Here is a 25,826-nt window from a genome sequence, read left to right on the forward strand (position 1 = left end):
TGCCAAGTCCACCATGTCCCTAAGCACCGCACTTACATGTCTTTTAAATACCTCCAGGGATGGTGACTCAACCACTTCCCTGGGCAGCCTGTTCCAATGCTTGACAACCCTTTCGGTGAAGAAATTTTTCCTCATGTCCAATCTAAACCTCCCCTGGCACAACTTGAGTCCTTTTCCTCTCGTCCTATCACTTGCTACTTGGGAGAAGAGACGGACACCCACCTCGCTACAACCTCCTTGCAGGCAGTTGTAGAGGACGATAAGGGCTTCCCTGAGCCTCCTTTTCTCCAGGCTAAACAAGCCCAGTTCCCTCAGCCGCCCCTCATGAGACTTGTTCAGCTTTTTCCCTGTATATAGCAAGACACTCTACAGTTCCCTCACTTTCAGGCTCGGAATTGCAATCGCTTCATTACATGTGCTATCAGGCATCCCTCTTCTTGTTCTGTTACATGCACAATAAAACCAAGACATACAAGTACCAGTTGAATTATTTGTTCCTGTGTCTGGCTCGTCTCACTAGATTTAATATACTACACATGCTTTGTGTTAAATACTAGCCTCACATTTTAAGACAGCAAAGTCACAACTTACGCACAGTTTATGGCATTTTATCTTCAAATTTCAGCCAGTATTACATATTGTGTTTTCAGTTACCGGTCAATGACTAGCTGTGTGACCTTGGGCAAGTGACAACTTGTTTGCTGGATAACCTTCAGAAAGTAAATTAACTGCTGAGTGTTCCCATTTCTGTTATCTCTGAAATGAGTATAAGACAAATACATTTCTGATTTGTGATCAAAAGTCTATTAGTAGCTCCTCCTGTGCCTTGGGGAATTCAGCGTAAAACAGGTGTACTACTGCTTACCCAACACACACTGTGAGCTGGAGCTGATTTCTGTGAAGTACTTTTACACCTTTGGAAGTAAAGTGCTATTACTACAGAATGTGATCAGCTGTCTCAGGCAAAGTACACACTGCATTTAGAACCTAATATTACCGTTACCTTAATGGCTAAATCACAATGTTCACTGGCGGTAGTGAGTTGTTCAATATGTCTATCCACTTCTGCTACCGATAAGCTGCAGCTGCTTTTCTTCCTCCCGCAGACAACATTTTCCAGACCTGTCAGCACTCTTTGCAGTTCTGAATTCAAGTCACTACAGTTATCTAAAAGAAAGCAAAACAAAACAAAACAAGTATCGCAACAATTAGTGACTCAGTGAAAAAACAAACTCTAACCCAGGAAGTGCCTGTTGCAGGACAGCTAGGACTGATACTGTTCAAGGAACGTCCTGGCTTGCAATCTGCCACTTTTTCCTCACCAACTGATAGGCTTAAATACCATAACCACATCAACTGAAAACATGAGTTACCTCCCATCTGACAAATAACACTCCCCCTACTTATCTGAAGTGCTCATTCTTTCTTCAAAACCCTCTCTTTTCTGAAGGGCAACGTTTTAAGACACCACATGCTCACATACTATGCCATTTCTTTATTGTTGTTATTTTTGCCATTCAGGGCCTATTATCCTGATTTTGTTACCCTCAAAGGTTTTTCTCTGTAAATTCAACATTTTTTCTGCCTGGTACATTCATTGACATTATGACTTGACATTTTTCAGAGGAATTTTTCTGGTTCTACTTATGCACTGCCTGATTTAAAAAATCCTGGTGTTTACAGAAATGATCCCTACTGACTATCTTAGAGCCTATGTTTCATTTTTATAGCTATTTCTTCTACAAATGCAACTACAGAATATTCAGGGATCATAACAGCACACCCTTGTTCTTTGCTATGTTCCATACCACAACCATATTATCAGCATATACAACAACGCTATTTTAATTATAAAATGGGGCAGAGAATCGCTTCCTTTTCCGTCTTTAGGCAAAGCTCTTCTAGTGCCTTGGTCCCTGCCACAGCGTCCTCCATTCTGTGAAAACAAGTGGGTCTCAGTACCTTGCTAGCTCACTTCATGAATTATTTTTGTTTTTCTTAGGCTCACATCTGGCAACAGACAGTGGCAGTGTCTCCTAAGGGAGACACGTGGTAGAATTCACCCTTGTGCTCTCTTTCGGATGTGCTAGTTAGTATTTCTGGCTTAGTAGTTAAGTGTTTGCAATAACTACCAACTGTACAGCACACAAGTGGTGCACTATGAGACAGTGCACCAGCAGTTCCTATACCTCACTAAAAACAGTGGCAGGCATTCTTGCTGGAGGGTGTTATTTCTGTACTACTGCTGCAAGAGTTTCACCATGGTCAGAATTCCCTAGTAGCCTCACAGCTGTGGTTCTTACAGGGGACTAAAGCAGTGTGGCATTGAACTGTCACTGAAATTTAACAGACATGAGACACCAGATTATTGTAGACTGCCTTGAAATCTCTCTGTGCAAGAGAAGACTGAAAGTGGTTGGATGAAGGGATGAGATGGTCAGAAATTAAAAAAACTATAAACTTGTTCCCACAAATCTAACTCCACAGCCTAATGCAGATAAACATGAACCTATTGCTGACCAAAAAGAAGATTTTAGAATGATGCCACAGGATTGGATGAAAAATGTGAATGGGCAACACATACAAAACTTTACTCTTGAATTCATATTCACTAGGTCCTGACTAGCAGCCACCCATCTGTTGTAGTAATTCCAAAAACCCCTTTATAATAACACTCACTTATGAGCAGCAGATACCATGCAGGATGCTTAATTGTAAAAAACTCTGTTTTGTTGGCTTGAACTTATTTGTTTCCATAACATCTTCTATAACAGACATTTTGTCCATTTAAACAACCTTCACAGGACCTTGTATGCCAAGTTTTGTTCCTACAATAACATTTTGCCCAGAAAATAAGAGTTTACAATAACGAGAACACCATTTCTCACAGAAAACCAGTACAACCCAATCACAAGCTCTGCAAGACATACTGGAGAGCATTCATAGTTTTAGCTCTTGGTGTTTTATTGCCTGTAGCAATAGAGCAGCATATCCACATGCATTAGTGTATCACGACGTATTATTTAGTCACTGATGTTCATTCCATTAGGGCAGTAAGCAAGGTCATGCACACGGTTATTAGGTCACGATTTTTTATCCTTATATACCTATATCTAGAAGGATAAAAAAAATATATGAATTTGTATATATATATGTGTGTGTGTGTACACACAGATGTATATACAGACAAAAGGATTTTTTTCCACAAGAATACGGAAACAAAACCCAAAAAGGACAGAGTCCATGTAAAGAAGGAAAACATGGAAACAATGCAAGAGTCCCTAGAGTTAACATTCTTATTTTGTCCGTTGCTGTGTTTCATTTTATTGCCATGTTTCCCACTGTTAGCAGAAACTCAAATGGATAATTTGCTGCTAATGTACACAAACCCTGCTTCAGCTCCAGCCCATGAAGAACAAAATCAAAGCCCTAACCCCAAAATAAATGCTGCAAAGTAAATTAGTTAGAATTTTTTTTGCCAAAAGAAAGGAAAAAAAAAGGAAAGAAAATTGAAGAAAAAAAAAGTCCTCATGTTAGAATCTGTTCAGGTAGGAACTTCATAATAAGCATTAACTTTTGAAAGTAAAAACATTCATTTTTTAAGAATAGAAAAACCTCTACTAAAATATCTTGACTCCATACAATGTTTTGTTAAGTATACTTTGAATTCAGTATGTCAAACACTTCGCGAATACATTGTTATTAATATTGTTCTATCAAAGTTTCCAGAAATTAAAGACACTGAAATACAAACGTTCTGTGGCAGGGCTTGCATTCATAAACAAATAGAGCTCCAGAGCTGGTGTATTCATTTAAATTTAAGAAATCATACAGAAAATCTCTTTTATATGGTTGCTTACAGTATCAACATGTTTTCTACATTACTAAACTCCACTTGAGGGCAACAAATACTATGCCCAAAAGCCATCCTACTCTCAGATCCATTCCTCTAAAAGGCACTGTACTGGAAAAAAAACAGCAAAAAGTTCTCATTAATGAAGTGCACTGCTCCAAACAACTGGAAACTGTTTTAACACAGTTTCTTATGTATGGAAGCAAATATTGTCTGTTGCATTATAACCATCAAAGCCTCATGTAGAGTTAATAGCTTAATATTTAAGGATCACAAGTTCTGCAACAGGGCTTAAGACTGCTATTTCAACGATTTCCTAAAACACTGCTCGTGTACAGTATCACCCACAGAAGCTCCCAGGCACCCAGCTAGTTTACCCTAGGGATGAAAATGGAGACCAACTATTTGCTTTTAAATATAAATTAAGAGAAATAGTATTCTGAAGAGAATTCTGGAAATCAGTCATAGTGAGGATTGCACCAGACTTCTGCTAGTCTACAACTATGGTGCTCAGCAATTGTGCCCAAACACTTAAAACATTATCATACTAAAGACCTAGTGTCTGCTCATGCTTATTTTGCAAGCTTTATGGAGTAATTATTCCATACTTGGAGGTTCTTCAAATGACCAGTAATTGTGCTTGGATGACAAAATAGATGAAATTCTGAAGGAATTTCTGAAGGAATGATGCTTGCCCTCTTAGTTCTTAGCAGAAAAAAACAGTTACAGACTGTCTGGAGGTGCTCCCTCCTTGCACTGTATTTGAACAACTTGTGTCAGATTTGTCCTTGTCTAAATCCATTTCAGCAAACTATCCTTATTCCACATTCTCCATTTTCAAAAAATGCAGATATCCTTTATCATTAAGCTGTAAAAGAACTGGACAGACAGTTCCATTCACCACGCTTTTCCCCCCAGCTTTCATTGTGTCTGCAATTATTTTCTAGAGTTAGACTACTTTACAGGCACATGTAAGGTACGTGAATAGTTATTTCCCCCTTTTCTTTCCCAAAAGTCATGAGCTCTCCTGAACAATCATTCCATTTTAGACTCCATAGCTATTCTACATCAAGGCACAGAAGTTACTTCACATATAAGTTCATAGCTATGGAGAAGTTCAGCACTTGTGATTAATACAGCCTAGATTCATATATTTCCTCACCAAATGTTTGGATTTGCATTTCAAAGGCTATGATGCCTTTCTGCTCAGAGAAGGCATGATGTCTGCTAAGAAGCATAACTCACCCACGTCTGCAGTGACCATGGTGGACTGATTCTCTGGTACCGAAACAGAATTCTGGTCCATGCTGCGTGAGTCTTCGTTAACCTCATGCTGGCTTTGGCTGAGCTCTGACCGCAGCTCTGAATACTCATCTTCCTCCCTGGGAGAGAGAGCAAAGGCAGAAATAAAATCCTCTGAGGAAGTAAGTATCTCTGCGACACTTATTTCAGACCTCTAAGCTGAGTCACAGGATACAATCCACACAAGTATAAGTGTTTTGTCCAGCCAGTAGAGAAGGGTTTATACCCTTTACCGCAAAGCAACTGTGCTATGCCCGTAACACCCACTTGCAGCAGCCAGTGCCTGGTTTCCATTTCTTTATTCCCAAGTTCGTTATTACTCCAGACCACTGTACAAGAAAACAATGCATGAAACAGTGCAAGCAAGGACGCGTGCAAGAAGGACACTACTCTGCAATAACTCCCCAACTGACAATTCCTGATCAGCACAAGTGGCTTTTGATCCCAAAGTGGATTAGCAATAACCGATTTTGGTCTCCTTCTCAGTTCAAGGATGCCATCGGCTTCTGTGCAAAGCAAGCGTGCACGTGCACATACCTGCATATGTGTATGAAAATGCTCTTGGGAACAGGTAGGTTTTTCATTTTCTCTTCTCAAAAGGAAGAGAACAGATAAGTGAGTATAGCGCTGAACTACTGGAGTTAGTGGAAAACAAAAAGCCTCAATTACCTAGGTTTTAACTTATTTGTCAAGCTGGTTTTACTAAAATAATTGAGGACACAGAATATTTAGCTAAAGCGAATGAGCTTAAAAAAAATAAGGGCTTTTCCCTCCTGTCTCCACACAAAGAGTTCAAAGCACTGGGAAAGAATAATAGCTTTGCCTGAGAACATTTGTAAACATTTTTTCTTTTGATCCACTCGCTGATTTGACTCGGAATTTTTTTTTTTTTTACTTCCATAGTGACTGTTTTGACATTAAAGTACGTATTTTAAACATGAGAAAAACATCAGCTTATTCAGGTGCAGAGCCTCTCTGATAAGTAAGCAAACAGCCATCATGTTACACACTAAATCAAATGCAGAGATACGTTTTGCTGCAGATTCAGCAGAAAAGTGTGAGAATGGAACTGTCTGGATCTGGAAACAATAAGAAATAGCAAAGAGCTATCTGGGGATCTGCATCTGGGAGGGGCACCTGTAATGTTAAGTCTGCTGTGTGTATGCTACATGGTGATGAGTGTTTCTTGCAGAAATATTGCAGGATTTAGCCTGAAGGTGTGTCTGGATTTGCCAGGCAAAGCAGCAGAGAAGATGGTCCATACGTACAGGGAACAATGACAGAAGTAAAGTCTGCTTTCAGAGTAGCAGAGGTGACAATATATGAACCAGGCCAATTCAAAAAAGGAATTTCAGCTTGCTTGCCAAGCAGCATTTCCCAAGGTACTGAGATGTAATTTCTACAGGAACTATTATGCTCTTTTACCCCTTACATTTGCTTCAGTGCAAAGAAAGTCTGACTTTATCAGAAGCACTTAGTGACTATTATTAAACAAAAATGCAGGTCAGCTGGTTAAAATTGAGATTTAGATCAAAGAAAGGTCTTTAAGGTACCATGCAATACAGGTTTAAGAAAGTGTGAGAATTAAATCATAAATAGCAGGAATTAAAACAGTGTAATGAAGACACATAAGCATGAGTTAATGTTCCATGAACTTGTTTATTATTAGCCACAGCACAAGGCAGTAGTAATTAGCTTTAGACAAAAACAATTACCAAGCATTCAAGCAGTTGCCTTTTTTTGATCTGAAGGTAATTCATTTTTTCATTTAAGAAACAATTAGTCCTACATTTTTAAAACCTGAATTACCTCTACAAATGGACAAGAGGCTGTGTTGATCATAAAACAATGCCACACACAATAGTAATTTCTCATCACTCTTCTTTTGGCTCTTGTTGCATAGATTTCCTGTTTAAAATCCAACACAGCTTCATTTAGCTAGCACTAGTGCTGTTTTTTCAGTTTAAGCACCCCCGGTATCTTGGGGCAATTGAAAAGTATGTCACGTGGCAGGACTCACACCATTCTGATGCCTCAAGCCAGAAGTCAGTTTCTGAATGAACTAATGCTTCTAAGACCTGACCAGAAAGATCAGAAATCCATTTCTGGTAAAGTGACAGCAAGGTCAATTGGTCTCTCCGCCACCAGACTCATAGGGGGCAGACCGAGGGCTAAAAACACAAGGGGGAATTCGAGGGGAGCGATGCACCACAAATACAAATTCTGCATTTAAAACTGAAGTTGGCAGTAGCAGAAGATACTGTTTGAGACTCCCCTTTCCCCAAAACAGGACAAGAGTCCTCCAGTGGCATTGGAAATGCAAGGCACTCAACAGCTGACGACGACTAGCCACTGAACTCCTGCAACACCACCCAGAAGGTGAAGGCATTACAACTTCCTTGCTGCCTCCATCATCTAAGGCCTCGCTGGAGAAAGCAGATATTTGTTTTCCTATGGGCTCTGATGGTTCCCAGTTGCTGGAATGTCATGGTGAGTTGGAGGCAATTAAGATCAGATCAAGCTGTTCTAAACACAGAGTGGCCTAGTGTCGACGTTGGAGCAAAACCCTGTGTTCTACAGGTGGGTCTGCACTTACTGCTTTCCTCATATTCAGGTGCAACCAAGGATCACAACTGCTGCACAGACACTGAGAAAAACTTGATCAAATAGTGAGCAAAATGGCACACTTTCAGCATCCTTTCACACCACTGACGAGTTCTGCCAGGATGCTGGCAAGGTGCACATTCTCTTCACGGCTGCAAACAGTGCATAGTTTCACACTTTAGGTGCCAGTAGTTTTTCAACAATCATTTTACTTGAACAATTATTTTTAAAGCATTCTAAGACCCTCAGATAGAAAACACTACAGGTGTATGTGCACTGCAACCCAGAGATTGACTGCTCCCTGTGTATACACACTTGAGGTCCCTCTGAATTAGTTCACTTGTGAACAAATAGTGACACACTTGAGACAACACGGGAATTTATCACTGAAGGCAGGTGGGGCTGGGCATTGTATGCTGAAGCCAACACAATCACACCCACACTGCCATTTGAACTGAATCCAAGTAGCTTCTACCTAGCACATATTTAGAAGCTAGAATCAGACCTCCAGGTCACTGTGTAAGTATGACTATAAATGCCATGTGTTATTTCTCATGATGCTGTAGTCTATTCACTCTCCTGCTTCCTCATTAACTCCAACACAAGCTACTTTCTGAATATATTTCAGATTAAAAGCTGTTAAGTCTGAACAAATGGTTTTAGAGCAATGGGTTACAAGCTCCTTGACAACTGTTTCAAATAATCCTTAGCAGGCACCAATATTCCACAAAGTGTATTTCTGTTTGGTATTGTTAAAGTTGCTTATTATTTTTAGATGTTGCACAGATGTACCCAAACCAGCCACTGGTTTAGAACTAAAAGCAATTTGTTCTCTTGCTTTTTCCTTTTGCTGAACCTCAATTTGACATTTAAGAAAGACTGTCAGTCATAGGCCGAAGTTGTTTCTACACAACCAACATACAGATGATTTTGCCAGCCAAAGACATGACCAAGAAAAAAAAAGAGTTGAGTTTGAATGAATCTAAGCTAATACTAAAAACTTTTGAAGTCAGGAATATTCACCTTTAACATAGACATAATTCCCTTTTAGTACACTACCGTGTAATTTATAAATGCTTTCTGTGCTTCAGAGTTATCAGGTGTATCCTTTATGTCCAGGGGGGTAGATTTAGACTAGATATAAGGAAGAAATTTTTTACGCTGTGGGTGGTGAAACACTGGCACAGGTTGCCCAGAGAGGTGGTGGATGCCCCATCCCTGGAAACATTCACGGTCAGATTGAACGGGGCTCTGAACAACATGATCTAGTTGAAGATGTCCCTGCCCACAGCAGGGGGGTTGGACTAGATGGCCTTTAGAGGTCCCTTCCAACCCAAACTATTCCATGATTCTATGATGCTATGTCCAAGTATTGACAATATGACTCTACAATTGGGAAGATCCATTTGATTGGCCTTGCTGTCTTCTAAGTTGTACGCACTTGGAGAGAAAATGGGAGTAGGCATACAACTTGTCAAAGGACAGAGAACCTTTGCAATACAAAAAATTTGTCTTCTAGAAATAGAACAGCAGAAGTAGCAGTAACACTGCCACCGGCATCCAGTCAACATGCTAACAGGATCCCCAAGCTAGCATCACTCAGTGGAAGCTGTTCACTCTAGAAGAAGCTGACAAAATGTGCTCTGCATGATCATCATGGGCTCTTCTACCCAACAGTCTTGCAGAGTTTGACGAAAGCCTGTGACTTGAGTTTTACAACGAACTTAAGCAAAATACTAGCCGCCGCCTCCCACTCTCTCCCTAATAATGTAGACAAGAACACTGAGACACTGTCACACAATTACGATTTTCCAAGAAAAAACATAGCCAAGGTTTATGTCTCCAGACTGCTCAAATAAAAAAAGCATCCTCATCCTAGTGGACCACTTCTTTAGTGGAGTCTTTTTGCTTCCAAATTGCTACCTTCTTGAGCTGGTAGTGGGTAAATTCTGCATTGTCACACATGAAGAACTAGGCAAGCAAGAGGCTCGTCTACTTGCACAGTATGAGTATAGGCAACTCTCTTTTTAGCCTTAGTATCAAATCAGTTACAGCTCTATTTCAGCTTTTTTTTGGTGAGGTTGGGCTTCCAAACCAGCTGGGCTGTCCAGAGCAGCGGCAGGGAGATGAGACAATTGCAGATGAATGTTGGCTTGCTCCCACAACCATGGTGACCTCATTTTCCTTAGGGAATGCTGGAAGACCGTAGCGCAAGAGCAGCAGCTAACTTCATGTGGCCGCACACATGGAACTTGTTGTACCCAAGAAATGGCTAGCAAACAGAACAATCCTGGAAAATTCTAAAAAATACTCCTGTAAGTACTGTTACTAAGATCAGCATATCAGATATACCTGGGAAGAGGCACAGGCAGTGACATATGGCTTAAGCTCTCTTTTAGAGCTGGCATTACTACACCATGTGAGCAAAAGCCATTACACTTCAAGCTGTGTAAAACCCCCAGCATTGCAAGGGGAAAAAAAAAAAACCCGACAAACCCAGCAAAAAACAGAGAGAGAAATATTCTCAGAATGGAGAATATTAACTAGCTTACACAGCCTGCCAACACTCCTCAAACTGTTGCAATACCTTATTCAGATTTAAACACTCTTTATTTCTGCCCTACTTTCTGAGGGTTCTACTCGCATTCAAACAAAGAGCTACAAATTTAAAGATAATATAGCTTAAGCAGGATAGTCAAATACCCTCCATGAAACTTTTCGGTTTTGGGAGGAACCACGAAGAATACCAGAAAGCAGCAGTAGGTCAAGCTACATGTTAGTTTATTTTTACAGCCTAAAAATGATACATGAAAACACTGAACAATCTCTGTGTCACACTGGGGAAACATTTATCTGTTATGCAATTAATATAAACTCAAGGAAACTGTTTCCAGAAAGACAGCCTAAACTTTGTGATAGCACAAGTAAAGCCTCCACTCAGTATTACTTGCAGGTATCCAAGAGTCAGATCAAAACTGAAATCCCTCCTGTGTCTTGGTTTAGAGGAAAGTCTAAATGCCGAGGCCCTAGCAGGGCCGTGCTCCCACAACCCTTTCCCTCAGGACTGTTTTGTTCCAGCTCCTGGGCTCACAGTCCCCATAGCCAAGGGTGGAGCACTGTTGAGTCATACCTGTCCCAGCAAGGACAGCAATTACACCACCCTTGCTCTGTGGGATGGAACAACTTCTCAAGAGTGACACAAGTAGATCCCAGAGCAGATTTACAGAAAGTCACAGCAGGAAGCATCAGTTTTCCTTCTTTCAGTTGTCTTTACAAACCCTATGGAATCCCTCCAATTCTACCTCTGCTTGCCATTTTTAGGAGGAATATTACTCCTCTGTTCCCCAGACACCAAATTATTGGCCTGCCAAAGAAAACAAGCTATTCCAATCATTAAAGGAAATAAAAAATCCACTAACTTAATAAACATTTTTGTTCTTACTAATAAAACCAGGACAAATAAAACCAGAGGAGGCATCCTAGCTGTCTGAGCAAAACGAGCTCTCATACAGTAAGACCAAAGAGGTGGGGCACGACAGTGGTGTGGCACCTGTTGCAGCAGTAGTGGTCTGATGCCTTCAAAAGCCTGCACCCCGCAAAGGGGCAGCAAAACTGCACTTTTCGTGAGAAGCAGCATGCACTTCCTATCAAGCTCGGTTCTTATGCCTCACTTTCCTGTGCATGCCACAACTGACTTGCTTATGGACATGGTTAAACACTCACAGTATCCACCCGATTCCAGTATTTTGTAAATGAACACCACTTGGCATTTAGCTTGCCACAGGGACTCCAGACAAACAATTTTTAGGGATTCTATGTAATATTTTTCTTAAATGTCATAGAGTTCTTCTGCCATTCAAGAAAAAAATATCAATGCAGCTCTCATGCTTCTCAGATTTTGCTTTTCAACCTCTCTGTTCAATTGGTAGAGCTTTACCAGAGAGGAGGGTGGGATGGGCAGCCAGTACCATGCTGAAAAGAAAGGTGACTCGAAACAAGACGAATGGGAAGTTTGTCTGCAGAGGTATCAAGCACGAATGAACAAGGGAGTCGCAGGGATTTTTTCAGAGAAGTACCACCATTAGAAAATACTTACCTGAAAAATCTCACCATGATAATTGCTAGTTATGATCATCTCAGAGCTTGCAGTATTTATCTTCTCAAGTAACATTAACATAATGTGATTCTGTCACTGCTTTTATAGTGGTATACATGTGTGATGATACTTTCTTTTATTTATGGTACCCCAAACCTTTTTCTTTTTGCACATAAATATTTTCATGAAAGGTTAAGTGAGTAGTTGTAACAACATTGCCTTGTGCTAGTAGAAATGTTTACAAGGAAGAACAAATAAAGCAGTTATCAAAAAACTTGCAGCGAATAGGCAAGGAAAACTGAAAATTTGCTATGTGGGTAGAACACCATGTCAACATTACCTATGAAAGTGTCAAATCTAATTTGATGTTCTCTAGAAAATCCATAGATTCTCATAGTTTAGTTGCATCCTCACAAGCTAAACTTTAAGAAGCTCCTTCCTCGTTCTAGTCCAACTTTCTCTAGGTTGAGAATAATGGATAAAAGCAAGTGAGGAAAAATAAGTGTTTTCCTGTAGTCAAATGTAAAGTTTATTTTAACACAGTAACAGGTAATGACCTAGTGTAATACTCCATGCTTTGCTGCTCCAAGGACAGGCAACAATGTGATTTCTACCATTGTGTTCTGTCACAAACACCAGTACAAGTAGATGCAAAACCTACTGAAATCCATTTGAACCATATTTCTCACCACAAGTGATTTTACTTCGGTGATCAATAGGATGCCACAAAATAAAGTTAAAAGCAGAGGTGCAGGCTGGGTGGCTACATCTTCCTTTATCCACAATTGCTATCCCTTATCTGGTACCCTGGCACGTATGTTACACTAACGGAATATTTAGACGGCACAGTGCAGTTCTTTGCAGTGCTCATTAGGCTTTGCAAAGTGTGATTTTGCCAGAGAGAATGTAGCACTTTTCAGCCTCAGGTTTGAAAGATACTCTGCAGAACAGACACCTTAATTATGGGCAGCTAGCTACTCAGTACCAGTCATAACAAGCCTAACTACTGTAAAGTCATCATCAAATTATATTTAGAGTATAATTCACATCATGTTTTGCACCATTCTTCCATTGGCCCAGAATTTCCAGGAAGTTGCTGTACCTTATTGTTGTTCCCTGTAGTCGATCAATTTTCTTATTTAATTCAGCAATGATACTGTGCAGCTCTGTGATTCGTTCCTCGTAGCGTAGTGTTGTTCGCTCCTGCACGTCTTCGTGCTCTCTCATTAGGTGGGATTGTTCACACTAAAGCAGAGAAGCAAGGAACAGAAAGAGTCTTATGAATAACTGCACAGAGATCAGATACAAGGCAAAAGTGCACACCATTAATGGTTTTCTTACGCATCAAACCAACACTGCCTTAGCAAGAGAAAAGGACAGATGCAAAATATTGACAGGTACACAAAGGTATGTAATTACAAGATTTTAGGAACTGAAAGACTACGCAGTGTACTTTTATTATTATTTCTTTCTAAAGAGCAGAAGCTGCCCTTCCTACTTGAACAAAAAACGCCATCTGCAACTCAAAATAGCTATAAATATCTCATCTTTGAATCCGTGAGATTCATGATGCATCATGAATCTTCAAGGTTCTTCCCAACGTGGTCTGAATTAGAACAAGTCCTAAGGCAGACACCACATTATTATAAAGAAAAGCAACCACGCTTTGAGGTTATGACTTCTTCTCTAGCATGAGTATTTGTTTTTATTAGCCTTTAAAGATAACATAGCATATTTTTTATTATTTTAATCCTCTGCAATAAAATGCTTATTATTTGAACAATTAAAAGGCTACATGGCTGCTTGTTTTTTATACATATTATGAAATCCTCCTTTTTCTTTCCAATGCAACTTTAAATCCAGCCTCTCTGGCTTACTTTTCACACCAGCAAACACTCTACTTCAGTTACAGCAAACAATTACAATTTACCGTAATTACAATTCAACAGTGCATGCTGATTGAAGTTATGCTTGGTAGTGGCTGAAAAGAGCAAGACTTCTAACTTTTTGCTTCTGACTCCCTGCAGGAAACAGTCAAGCCTCCTTGCAACCACAGAATGGTATGTACTATGCTGTCAATAAAAGAAAATTCATAAGCCAACTGACAGTATTAAAACCACACTCGTTAACTGAAGATCTGCAATGTAAGATTCTAGTAGCATTTCTAAAGGCTGCAATTTATAGTAATGTATGAGGTCCTCCAACATAGTTGCATCAAAACTTGTTTTTTCAAATCAAGTAAACACTCTACATAGAGGTAACTCCCTCAACCCTTTGTATCATAAATACGAAAATTATACCCAAACTAGCAGGTATGCCAGAATTTTCAGCTTGCCCTCATATTTTTTGGCCACTCACATTCACAGCTTGAGAACATCATCTACATAAAAGGCTGCTTGAGAACTAAAATTTACGTTGAACTTCAATAATATTTTTCTTTTAAATTTTAAATAAAATTTATTTCAATATTTTAAAGTTCCAGGAATATGGACATTGAAAGGTAGCCCAGACATTAGAGCACTCTTCCACAGACTACAATAAAATAGTTTCTTACTTCAGCGGGAGTGAAAAGCACCTTCACCTACACTAAGACAAACAGACCGTATCTTCACATTGAAGAGGAGAGCAAAGGGTCACATTTTAGAAGACTGATAATGTTCACCTGGCTTTTAAGACTCCATGTTGGCAACTGACATGGTTATACATGTATATTATAATAACTCTTTATGGTAGGATCATTCCACGACTTATTTCGCACGTTTCTGTATCTTGACATCGTATCTGGCTGAAGAACTACCACGGTTTTCAAAGTGCAGAAATAACACAGAGAAAATGTTTAACAAAAGCTTTAGAACGGATTTAAGTGCAATAAACAGTTGCTTATTTTGCCCTTCTAAACCTAAATTTCCTCTGACACACATTGATACCCACAAATGCTACCTAAGCATTATCCAGATCAAGCAATTATGCGCAGTTTTCTTTTAAACCAAAAGGATGTTTCAGATGGAGTGTATAATAATTATTGTCAGACAAGAAATAAAAACCTTATCACAACAATTTTTGTCTTTCTAAGCTATCCACTGAAAAGCAGAATTTGTTTATCTTGACTGCAGATATATGGACTCTTGCTAATGGACCTCAGCCACATTACCAGACTTACTTTCTGTTTTCTCCAGCCATTTCTCAGTCATCATTTTTCAGGATAACCATCATTTAGTGACAGACATACTTTTGAACAACCAGCAGTCTGGCAATATAAGACAACAGCTTCACATTTGATTTTTTTAAAAGGGCTCTTGGATTATCTTGGGCAAAAGTAACTGGAAAAGGCAGAAAGGAAACCTCTGTGAAAGACAGGACGTGATGCTATGAAGGACTGCTGTGCCTTGGAGGAGGGTACAGAGTTACGTGTCTCTTAAGTTCTGGTCAGCCATGACAAGTCTCAACTAAAAAAGGCAAAAGCATCCAAACAATGGAAACATAGTTCAGTATGAATCCCAAAATGCAGCAACGGAAAATTCTTCTGGTTATACAGGATTGCTCCTTATTATGGCACATTCATCTCAAAGCTTAAAAGGGAAAAGAAACAAATGCATGTTTTAGTACCCATTGCTAAAGTTTTTTTCTGGGATACTGAACCTGTTCATCACCCTCTTTAGTTTGTGTCCTTTGAGTCTCAGAACAATGGATCTGCCACCAGTTCCTATTTCTTTCCAAGGTGTACACATTCAGGTCTTGCAATTTATTTGCATGTCAGCCACACAAACTTTTTAAGATAGATACCTTACACCTTTTTGCTCATCCCTCTTCCAGCCTCATACTTAAGTTCTGATCAAAATGATTAAGACTTTAATTCTCTGAGAAAGCAAACACAGGGATAATCCACTAAAGGGCTGCAAACGATGAGCAATTGTTGAGTTCAGGAGAGACATTTCCAGCACAGTTCTCAGTGTAAGCAACCCTTGGCTGCTTCTTGGTACAGACTAAAAAGGTTATTTCAACTACAGTATAAATTAACAATGCCCAGAAACACTTTTGTCTGACCACTTGATGCTGGGAAACAACCACAAGAGCAAGAAGAATATGAGGGAGAACGATGAAGAGAGAAAATATTTTAACCCAAGGATATTGTCTCAACACATGATTCTACTGCCTACTACTGTAGACAAATTCCTAGTGCAAGAAACACTACCAGTGCAAACCTTTACGTCAAATCTGAAATGTTTAGTCAGAGGACAAAAAAAGAACCACCAGCAGCAGCACTCGGTAAGAGATCCCCCAGTGCCTCAGGCCCTGCAGAGAGAAACACTGGCTATGGCTTTGTTCACCAAGAATACAAGTCATCACCTGAATAAGCCACAATGATAAACCTGTCTAACAGGCTCACAGGAGCTAAAAATCTTTGCTCAGCTAATACAGTATTTTAATTTAAAAGGAGTGGCAGATTTTAAAGTGGCAATCCATTCATCTAATTTTAAGTATAAACACAAGTCCATCATGCCAAATCCTCCATCATGAAAACATGCATGGTCAGAATTAATTGTTTGGTGGCATATTCTATGTATACTTGATGTGGAAGAAGAATATAAGCTCACAGGACTAATCCGTGTGAGATAAGGACATCACACAACAGAACGAGTAATTTCAACATTCATCTGAACACCATACATTTCTATTTCAAGTCACTTGTTAAATGAGAAACTGAAGCCTTCCTGTGAAGTTCACATGTTCTTAATATGCCTACAGAGTGTTGGTTTTATTCTTGTACTGAAATTCTGCTGTCCCTCTCTGTATTCTGAATAATCAAGAGGATGGTAAAGAATTATTACTGCAGTAATGGGACTTACTGCTGTGTGATGCAGGATCCAGAATGATACAGCACAGTCTTTGTTACCCTGTGTCTAGAGCTATTATAAAATTCCAAAATTACAAGGACTAAGCACAAAGAATGAGAGAGCAGGACTACCTTGTGAAGGTAGATGAAACGGTAAGAAAGATGTAGTTAAGTGAATTGCCTGTTCTTGTTGTATTTGCTGAAACATTCGGCATGTTATTAAATCCCATGTTCTATCACAAAACTGCAGAACTCAATGTCACAGGATGTAGGAAATGCCAAGAATGTAGACGGATTAGAAAGAAGATTAGATAAATCCACAGAGGATAGGACCATAGAGGACTATTAAATGTGATGCAGCCTCCTGCTCACACATGTTGGCAGAAAGGTGGGGGAGTATGAAGGAGGACAACTCTCTATATGCGTTTCTTATGCTCTCCCTTCAGACATACACTATTTATCATTATGAAAGCCAGGACACTGTGCCAGACAGAGCTAGTAGAAAGCACTACTTTTCTTCTCATAACCACAGAAAGATTTTTGGAAGAAGACATTAGTTGTGGTTGACCAGTACTTTACAGCAAATTTCATTCCAGAGAGCACTCTGTTGCCAAATTATACACCGATACAAACATAGAGACAAGGAGATGTGCTGTCTTACTGAAATAATAGAAGGGTGTAGTCAAATGCTATAGCAGGTCTCCACAGACTGCAGTTTTGGAAATGAGCATGATACAACAGCCAGTAATCTATTACGTCCTTTTGCAAAATTTTAAGCACAGGCTATCCAACTATCTTTCTTCACTGTTTCTCATCTATTACTTGAATTGTGGTCCCCCAAATCACCTGTGCTCTGCAAATCACTAATCCTTTCTTCCAAAGTGTCTCACATGCCTTATGAAATGATGGGAAAGGCATTATCAAAAATGTGTTTTAAGAGCTATTTGTTCCAGAGAGCATTTACCATGCCAGCTGAAATGAAGCATGCACTGCCTTTGTAAGTATAGTCCAGATGCAGAATAGAGATTTAATACTGACCCGCTAGCATCTGAATATGGTTATGCAGAACCTCAAACACCTCTTATTTAATTTATACCTTCTGAATCTCTGAGCAGCATTAGTGAAGAAGAAATGTGTTAGACAGAGGTTGTAGAGGAAAAAATGATATGATATGATACAAATTCAGATGAATCTCTGTGGAGTGGGAGGAAAAGTTCAAAAAATTAAGTTAAGTGGAGCATCTACTTGGAATTGATGCAGTTAGGAAAAGAAGAAAAGGTAAAGTAGTTTCACCAGAGTCTGTCTCAGTACTTAAACACAGCGAACACATCGAACAGATGAGCTGTGCTTGTTTAATGGCTTGTTCCTTAAGAAAGGTTGTATTTTATTTAATACACACCCCAAAAAATTTCTATCCACTTGAGGGCTTTAAAAAAAAAAAAATTGAAAAGAGCTAAAACATTAAAACTTTATAGGAATTGTTAATTAAAAAGTAATTTTTTAATGTGAAAGCTAGCTACCACTCTAGCTTTCAGATATTCTGATTTTGTGTTATTCACAGTTCAGGTAGCAGTCATCACTACATTTGTGTTCACAAGCACACAGCCCAAGATCATGTAAAAACCCTCAGCATTACAAATGGAGCACTACATACACATGTGTAATTGGTAACCCACCACAGAAAACAGCAAACAATCTTGTGCTAACAGAGCACATGTTAATTGGGATTAAGGACTGATCCTTAATCCCAATCACCATCAACAGGGATTCATTACTGTGGGAGCACCTACAAGGGACTCTCCATTGGCTGAGAGATGATATATGTATTTTTAAACAAAGATCTGGAAATAAAACTAAATCACTAACAAAAACCTGCAGTTAGCACAAGACCCTGCAGAGTTATAAATAACAAAGTCAGTGTAGTCATGCAGAATGATGTGGATTGTTTGGATACAGGGGGTCCATCTGATTGTTTAATGATTGTCAAATGCAACCTCATCTCAAACTGTATGTCAGAAAGAGGACTCTATCTCAGAGTGCAGTAGAAATTAGAAAAGGCCCTCAGGATTATAGCTGATGAACAATGTTAACTCCCAGTGTCGCTCTGGCTCACATATCAAGGGAAATAAAAACATGAAAGTGTTTTTTATTTCTGGATGTTGCATTCATGGTCTGCAATAAGAGTATCACTTACAAGCCCAAAAACCTTAAAGGAAGCTGAAAAAATATCAGGGAATGCAGACAAGGGCCAAAATATGGTTGGAGGACTGAAGTAAGAGCCTTAAAATCTAGACTGCTTAAACATTTCTACGTTTGGCTTGAGTTTAATTAACACACAGATACCAGCCCCTACCAAAATGCACTGAATACTGAAGACTGTAAATTCACAAAATCACAGAATGGCTGAGGTTGACAAGGACCTCTGGAGGTCATTTATCCAACCCCTTACCCATCTCAAGGAGGGTCACCTAGAGCAGGTTGCCCAAGACCGGGTCCAGGTGGCTTGAGTACTTCCAAGGTTAGAGATTCCACAACCTCTCTGGGCAACAAATAAGATGCCATACTTTACAGGACAAAATGCTTTGTCTGTCTCTATGCAAGCATAAATTAGTATATATTTCAAATTAGTTTTGAAATGTAAAGTACTTATAAAAGGTATTTGCCAAAAATGACAGTGTCTGAAAACAAAGGTTTTGTTGATAGAAGAGAGAAATATTAAGAACAATAGTTCAGTTTTCGCTGTTTGCATTTGCCTCTCTACATTTATCCTGATCTGAAAAGGGTTTTTTTGAAGAACTGTGAAAGCATTAGAGTTCAGCCTTTATTCTTATTCAATCCCCTGGCTTTCTGCTGACTATGTTTTCCACAACAGATACATACAAACTGGCTTACTAGAAGCTAGACTGAGATCACAAATCATTTCTCACATACCACCAAAGCACTGCCAATAGCTTTTGATTGGTGTTAATTTGTGCTGTGTTTGAATCTGACCTAGGAGTGGAAGGGTCTGCAATCAGTTACCTAATCCACTGAGAGTATGCTGCAATTTTTATATTCTAAAATATTTCAAAGCAATTGCTGTTTATATTGGCTTCGAAACAAAACTAATCTAATTCTTTCTTGGTATTTTTTAGAAGAATGTTATCAGCACATAAAACTTAAAACCCACGGCAACTATGTTTCTTGCAGTCTTAAAATTCTTTTCACTTGTGACATTGTTCAGGTATTTTATCCTCTCCCCACACACCACATTCCTCTCTGAAGAACAAGGACAACCATAATCAAGGACCATCTTCAGAATCTTGAACTATTGCTCACCTGTGCTTTTGCCAGTTTCTTTTCCAACAGGTCACGCTCCCTTTCAGTTTGTTGTAGACGTTTATTAAGCTCCACTATGTCTCCCTTTAATGAAGCCAGGGCTGCTAAATGAAGCTAGAAGACGAAAGGAAAGAAACAAATTAACCAGTTCACTAGCCATGTAGCAGTAGCATCTGAAAGAAGATAAGTAGTTATACATTAGCTACAATATCTGTGGATTTCTGCAGTAGTTAATAAGAACTTTACCATAACAAAAGTCTAAAAGAAATCCACATGCTACTAAATACTTTTTACGTGGAATTCTCCTCTCCAGACAGCACACACATTCCTTCATCAGAAAACACGTTATAAGGATAAATACAATTAAGTATAATTCAGCTGGAAATATGTAGATTAGTTCTCACATTAGTTTACTAGGAAGCAGCTTGACTCTTGTGTTATAAAACCTTACATTAAACGTTGACTCAGATTTGTATTATAAAAGAAGGTGTATCATGTGTTGATGCCTTCAGACATATAGAGGTTATCAGTTTGGTAAAGGGAATTACTCCATGCATAGGATTCGGTTTTATTTTGCAACTAAAGCTTACTCTACCGCTCTGTAGTTGTTGTTCTCCTCGGTCCCACGTCAGTGAATTTCAATGATTCTAATCTACTGAAGCCACATATGAAGAACCTGTTTTTCTTTCTGCAGTAGATCCTTTTGATGAAAGATACGTTCTACGTTTAACTGATAGCATGTGGAAATATATAGCAGACTAGGATAACTAACATCATCTAAATTACGTTAGCTATGTAACGTAGAAATCAAGAACAATTCTTAAAAGAATCCTATACTTGTAACTCATTCACACTCTCTTCCTGTCTCACACTCTCTTGAAATATCCCATTCATCATTACACCGAAGGCACCAGCTAGAATTCAACACTCAGTATTGACAACTACAACCAAAAAGCCCAAGAAGAAAACTAGCCACTAGTAATGAAATCTTTCTTTGTAGTAGTAAAGAAACAACTCCAAGTTATACTGGGTGAGAAAACAAAAGTGACCTTTCACACCAGACCAAGTAACACAGCAAACACCGCTCTGCTGCCAAGATTCAGACTGAAATGCAAACCCTGTTTCTAGTCCTCCAGCCAGTTTCAGTCCTTCACTCTGACACTTTATTGGGCGGTTCACTTTTAAGTTATTTTTCTTGTTCCATTTACAGTCGATCTGCTAATGAGTCCTATTTTGATCTCCGTTTTACCTTTACAATACTGGAAGCCAGCAAAACCATAGGTGTTTCCATGTACTGACCTGTGAATGTAGCTCTGTGACAGCAGAGCGACTAGATCATTTGGCAACAGTTCCTTCACATACAGTATTCCCATTGTTATAGAAAAGGCCACCTCTGGCTTCAAGACAGAAAACATAATTTTACAAAGATTTTTAGATGTGAATTCTGCAGTTTTAAGTGCAGTGTAACTAGTTATGCTAGATGCTGTGGACATCCTCATTTGTGAGTTCAGTCGAAAGCATTTTTATTATGTCAGCTACAAAAACGTCTTACACAGGTGCAGTTATTCATTTCAGTACAAATATACACGTACACAATTTTATGTTGAGGTACGTTCAAGATTCTCGAGGCAGCCTCATTTTTCAAGTGAAAAAACAGTAATTCAGGCCTGCTACGGGCATATGCTACATAGCTTCTTTCAAGTATGTATGCTGAAATCTCCTAATAAACCCAGAAACACCCTGAATATCTTTAAGTATTCTTGACCTTCAGCAGAAGGCATTCCTTCCTATCACAGGAAACTATGCACTGGTTTCACAGTGTGGAGAAACAAGAACCAGCCTAATTGTACCAATCTGTTCATAACTGACTTCCAATTTTCAGGAAAGCTAGTGAATTTGTAAGCCACTGTTTCACCTTATTTCCTTAACAGAGAGGAAATGTTGCAATGAAGTTCACCGGTTTGTTCATCAGATCTTGCATCCTTCACTACAGCTTTCAAATAATACATGAAAAAATGGCTACAATTCTCTAAATTGAATAAAACAATGCTACATAGTCAAGTAAGTAACATTCCCTTTCATACACTATAATTATATGATCACCAGCTGTGATTTTAATTAAATACCAGACCAATAATGTCCATACACATGGTGCTGTAATATAAAAGGACAACGTTAATTTAAAAATCTCAATGAAAAACAACTTGTTCTCTGAACAGTGGAACTAACAAGGCGGACTTCCTATGGATTTGTCTTTGTCCTCTTCCCACACTGCAGTCAGCTCAAGTTGTTCCTCACGTCCCCGAGTACACCCCAAACTGGGTAAGAAACAGCATGAATTGTGTCTAGTTTTATAGCAACGCTGCTGCCTGGCCTGGTAGCTCCTGCCAAACAAGGGTATCCAAGATGTGAGTAACATCAGCCTCCCCGTTCAACGTAGGGTCTCTCTTCTCCAAGTAACCAAAGGATTTCTTTACTAATTACAAGGAAAGTTTGTTGCATCTGTTACTATCCAAAATTATCCTTTCCTTTCATAAATTGGACCGGTCCAGTTTCCAACTACTAATAAAACAATAAAAAAAAAAAAAAGAAAGTTACTGAAAGGGCCGACCAAGGAACAGGAAGTTATCATACACAGAGGAGGGCTGCTTGGGATACTCTTCGGTTTCATGCATGTACCCAGTGCACACAGCATATGCGTTAGTAAGCCGTATGCAAGTGGTGCCTCCAGCTACTACTGCAACATATAATAAGGTTAACACAGCTAGCGTAGCTGTGCCTTCTTGGCAGAGCCAAGCTCTCCTCCCCAGTTCCTTAAAAAGGTGTTACAAAGTATTGCTGCATCTTCCCTTAAGGTGTGAGTGTTCCCACAGACCATGCTTCCCAGTGTGTTTGTATAGCACACAGCAGGGTGGGAACTGCAACACAGATCTTTGGATGTTGCTGTAACACAAACAAGGAAACATCTGAGCAAAGAGCTACAGTCAACAAAAAAAAAGTCATTCTGGGAAAAAAACCCTCACATTTAGAATTCAAATTTAATAAGCCTAACTATTAAAGTTGGAAAGATTCCGTTTAAAAATCTCAACCGGAAGGCAGTCGGTCAGTCACCACTGTAACTCTGCAGCATTGAATCACTACGGGATATGACAACTGGGAAAGAGAGAGGAGAATGGAGGTAGCCATATGGCATACCGCTTTTTTTCTCCCCATAGCAAACAGCAATAGGCAAGGCAGAGTTACTATCACTAACCTTCTTAACAGACATTTATAGTTCAAGGTGGGATGCCTCTTAATGACACAAGATTACAAAACAGACCAAAAACTCAGTAGTTTGTAAAAATTAACACAGACACCACAAAGATTTCTGTTTGTACAACACATTGGTCTGACCCTTTAAGCAACAGCTCCCACAGAGAACTACTTCATACAGACAAAACAGTTCACTGACAAAGCCAGTTTTGTTCATAAACTTTATACTGATCCAATACAGCTAGTATTGAATTCCACCAGGAAAAAAACCACTATGTGATGCTGATGCACCCAAACTGCCCAACAGGACAGGCACTGTCAACACATGTGAGAGCAATGATTGAAAAGGGATCAGACAAGCCAACTAACCTGCTTCTCTACCATCATCCAAAGAAATAAGAATTCTTTCAGAAAAGAAATTAGATGCAGTGTATTAATAAAAAATGCATCACCTATCTTAACGTAGAAGCTACAATTTCTATGAAATTTTCTGCAAGGACAACAGCAGGTTGTTTACTGAAACATATATATACACACCACATTTTATACCCAATACTATCCTGCCAGGTTTTTATATAGTAAATATATAATAACAATTATTTATTAATATAAAATAACAAACTGTGCATAGCATGCTATCTTTAAAATGCAAACCAGCTAAGTTTTGAAACATACAATAATTAAAAAAAAAAAAAAAACCAACAAAAAAGCAGAAGCTTAGGAAAAAGCAACCTCCTGACATCTCTTCCAGCCTCTGTTATGACTGCAGTCTCTTCTCCATTATATCTGCTTCTACAAACATCTCATAGAATACTGTAGACATGATTTAATTATGTATATTTTGCACAGTGCTTTAAACACTGCTTTTGGTGCTGGGCTTTGTGAAATCTTCTACATGGGTACAATTAAAAACAGTATTTGCTGACAGCCAGGTTCCTCAAGAATTTTGTGGGGAAAAGAATACAAAAGCAGATGGGATAGTGATATGAACTGAATGCCAAGGAAGCAGGGGACTACTGACATGTCTGTAGTACGTACTGCTGGAAGTGTTCTGAGGCCATGAATGAAACAAGAGAAAGATGCGAACAGCAATGAAGGAGAGTGCTGAAAAAATGACAGGTTAGAGTTAAAGCTCTGCAAAGCAGTACAATTACTCTTATACTCAGCATTCTTCTCTGCCATTGTGAACTGTGATCCTCATCACTAAGTTTGATCCACGTTTTTCTCTCCCTCAGCCTGGAGATGGACTAATTAAACCATGTTGCTAAAACCAGTTGTACTCACTGCCTACGTCTGCTATTTTCAACAGAGAAATCACAAAAGGACCTAAGCACATCCTTCTCTGTGAAATTAAAGAACTAATCTTATCTTTTTCCTCGTTTCCTGCATTCCTCGGCTACAGTACTGCTGCACATCAGCTTGGGAATAGATGTTCAGAAATGTAACCTCTGACATAACAAGGGAGCCATAAAAGCATCAAGATCACGGTAAGGAGATACCAATCCATATACCAATACAAACCAGCCAAACACCAAAAGACCACTTCATTTGTTCTATGTGTGTTCTCTGTGACTGACTGTGACTGCAACTCTTACCATGTAAGAAGGCTCAGAGGAGATGGGCCAGGGCGATGTGCCCATGAAGCTCAGGGAATAATGCAGGGTTTTACGGATCACAGCTGCTGCAAAGAAGCTGACTTGATCTCAACACCAAGGGGACCCGAGGGTGGTCTTTGCTTTAGATAAACAGCTATCGACAGCTGAGTGGATCAGTTGGTGGTGGAAAGGTTTCTCCCTATGTTCATTAGAAGACTGTGAATGTCTCCAGGAGTTAGCCAGGCCAACAAGGGGGATGTGTATATACATAGTGTATGAAAACCAGAAAACTAACGAAAGAATTTCAAAGAGAGCAATGGGCTTGAGCTGGTTTTAACCCATGGATGCCTTCCTAGAGAGACTGGGGACGCCCAGCATTGTGACAGTGAGCGTATTATACAGACGGGTAATGGGAATCACGTTGGTATCATGATAGAACTGTGTATTGCAATTGCTATATTCTGCTACGTGTGACTTATGTCTGTATTGTGTTTTCAGTATGTTTTGTATCACTCTGCTAAATCAGAAATCCCATGTAACATCAACTATCTTCAAATAAGTAAATCTGATGTTGAACATGACACCCTCCACATGTGGAATACCTGATCAGAAAGTATTGGGCTCCAACATTCTCTCCTCTCTTTTGTCTCCCATTTGCATTTTGCATGGTTTAGTGCAAATAATCTACAACAAGGATGTTTTCTGTGTATTGCTACTACTTATTTTAATGACAGGCAGGATACACAGAAACACCTGATCAAGTATTCAGAACTCTGCCTCATCTCTGAAAACCTCCCCAGTTTTTTTGTTATCAAATGACACTGGATTTGAAAACCCAAGCTGCTTTGTAAGATGAGATGGGAGGTATAGAGGGTAGCATGGAAAATACAGTCAGAATTCCAGCTAAAACTGCAGAAACGGTGAAACAACAACAAATGCCTATACAGTGTATTTTCTGACACCCTTCTTCTT

At 39.2% G+C, this 25,826-nt stretch overlaps 1 protein-coding gene across 1 annotated transcript in view; it reads right to left on the minus strand.

Moving 5' to 3' along the window:
- The window catches only part of MCC (mutated in colorectal cancers), a 155,124-nt gene that overhangs the window by 51,388 nt on the left and 77,910 nt on the right, over positions 1–25,826 (minus strand). Inside the window, exons 2-5 of the mRNA XM_009321091.1 lie at positions 20,008–20,121; positions 12,958–13,100; positions 5,099–5,235; positions 1,004–1,167 (exon numbers count right to left, since the gene is read on the minus strand). Of these exons, the coding sequence (XP_009319366.1) occupies positions 1,004–1,167; positions 5,099–5,235; positions 12,958–13,100; positions 20,008–20,121 (558 nt within the window). The remainder of the gene's footprint in view (positions 1–1,003; positions 1,168–5,098; positions 5,236–12,957; positions 13,101–20,007; positions 20,122–25,826) is intronic.

Source organism: Pygoscelis adeliae, unplaced genomic scaffold (genome assembly GCF_000699105.1).
Source record: "Pygoscelis adeliae isolate BGI_AS28 unplaced genomic scaffold, ASM69910v1 Scaffold83, whole genome shotgun sequence".
NCBI classification, from domain to species: domain Eukaryota; kingdom Metazoa; phylum Chordata; class Aves; order Sphenisciformes; family Spheniscidae; genus Pygoscelis; species Pygoscelis adeliae.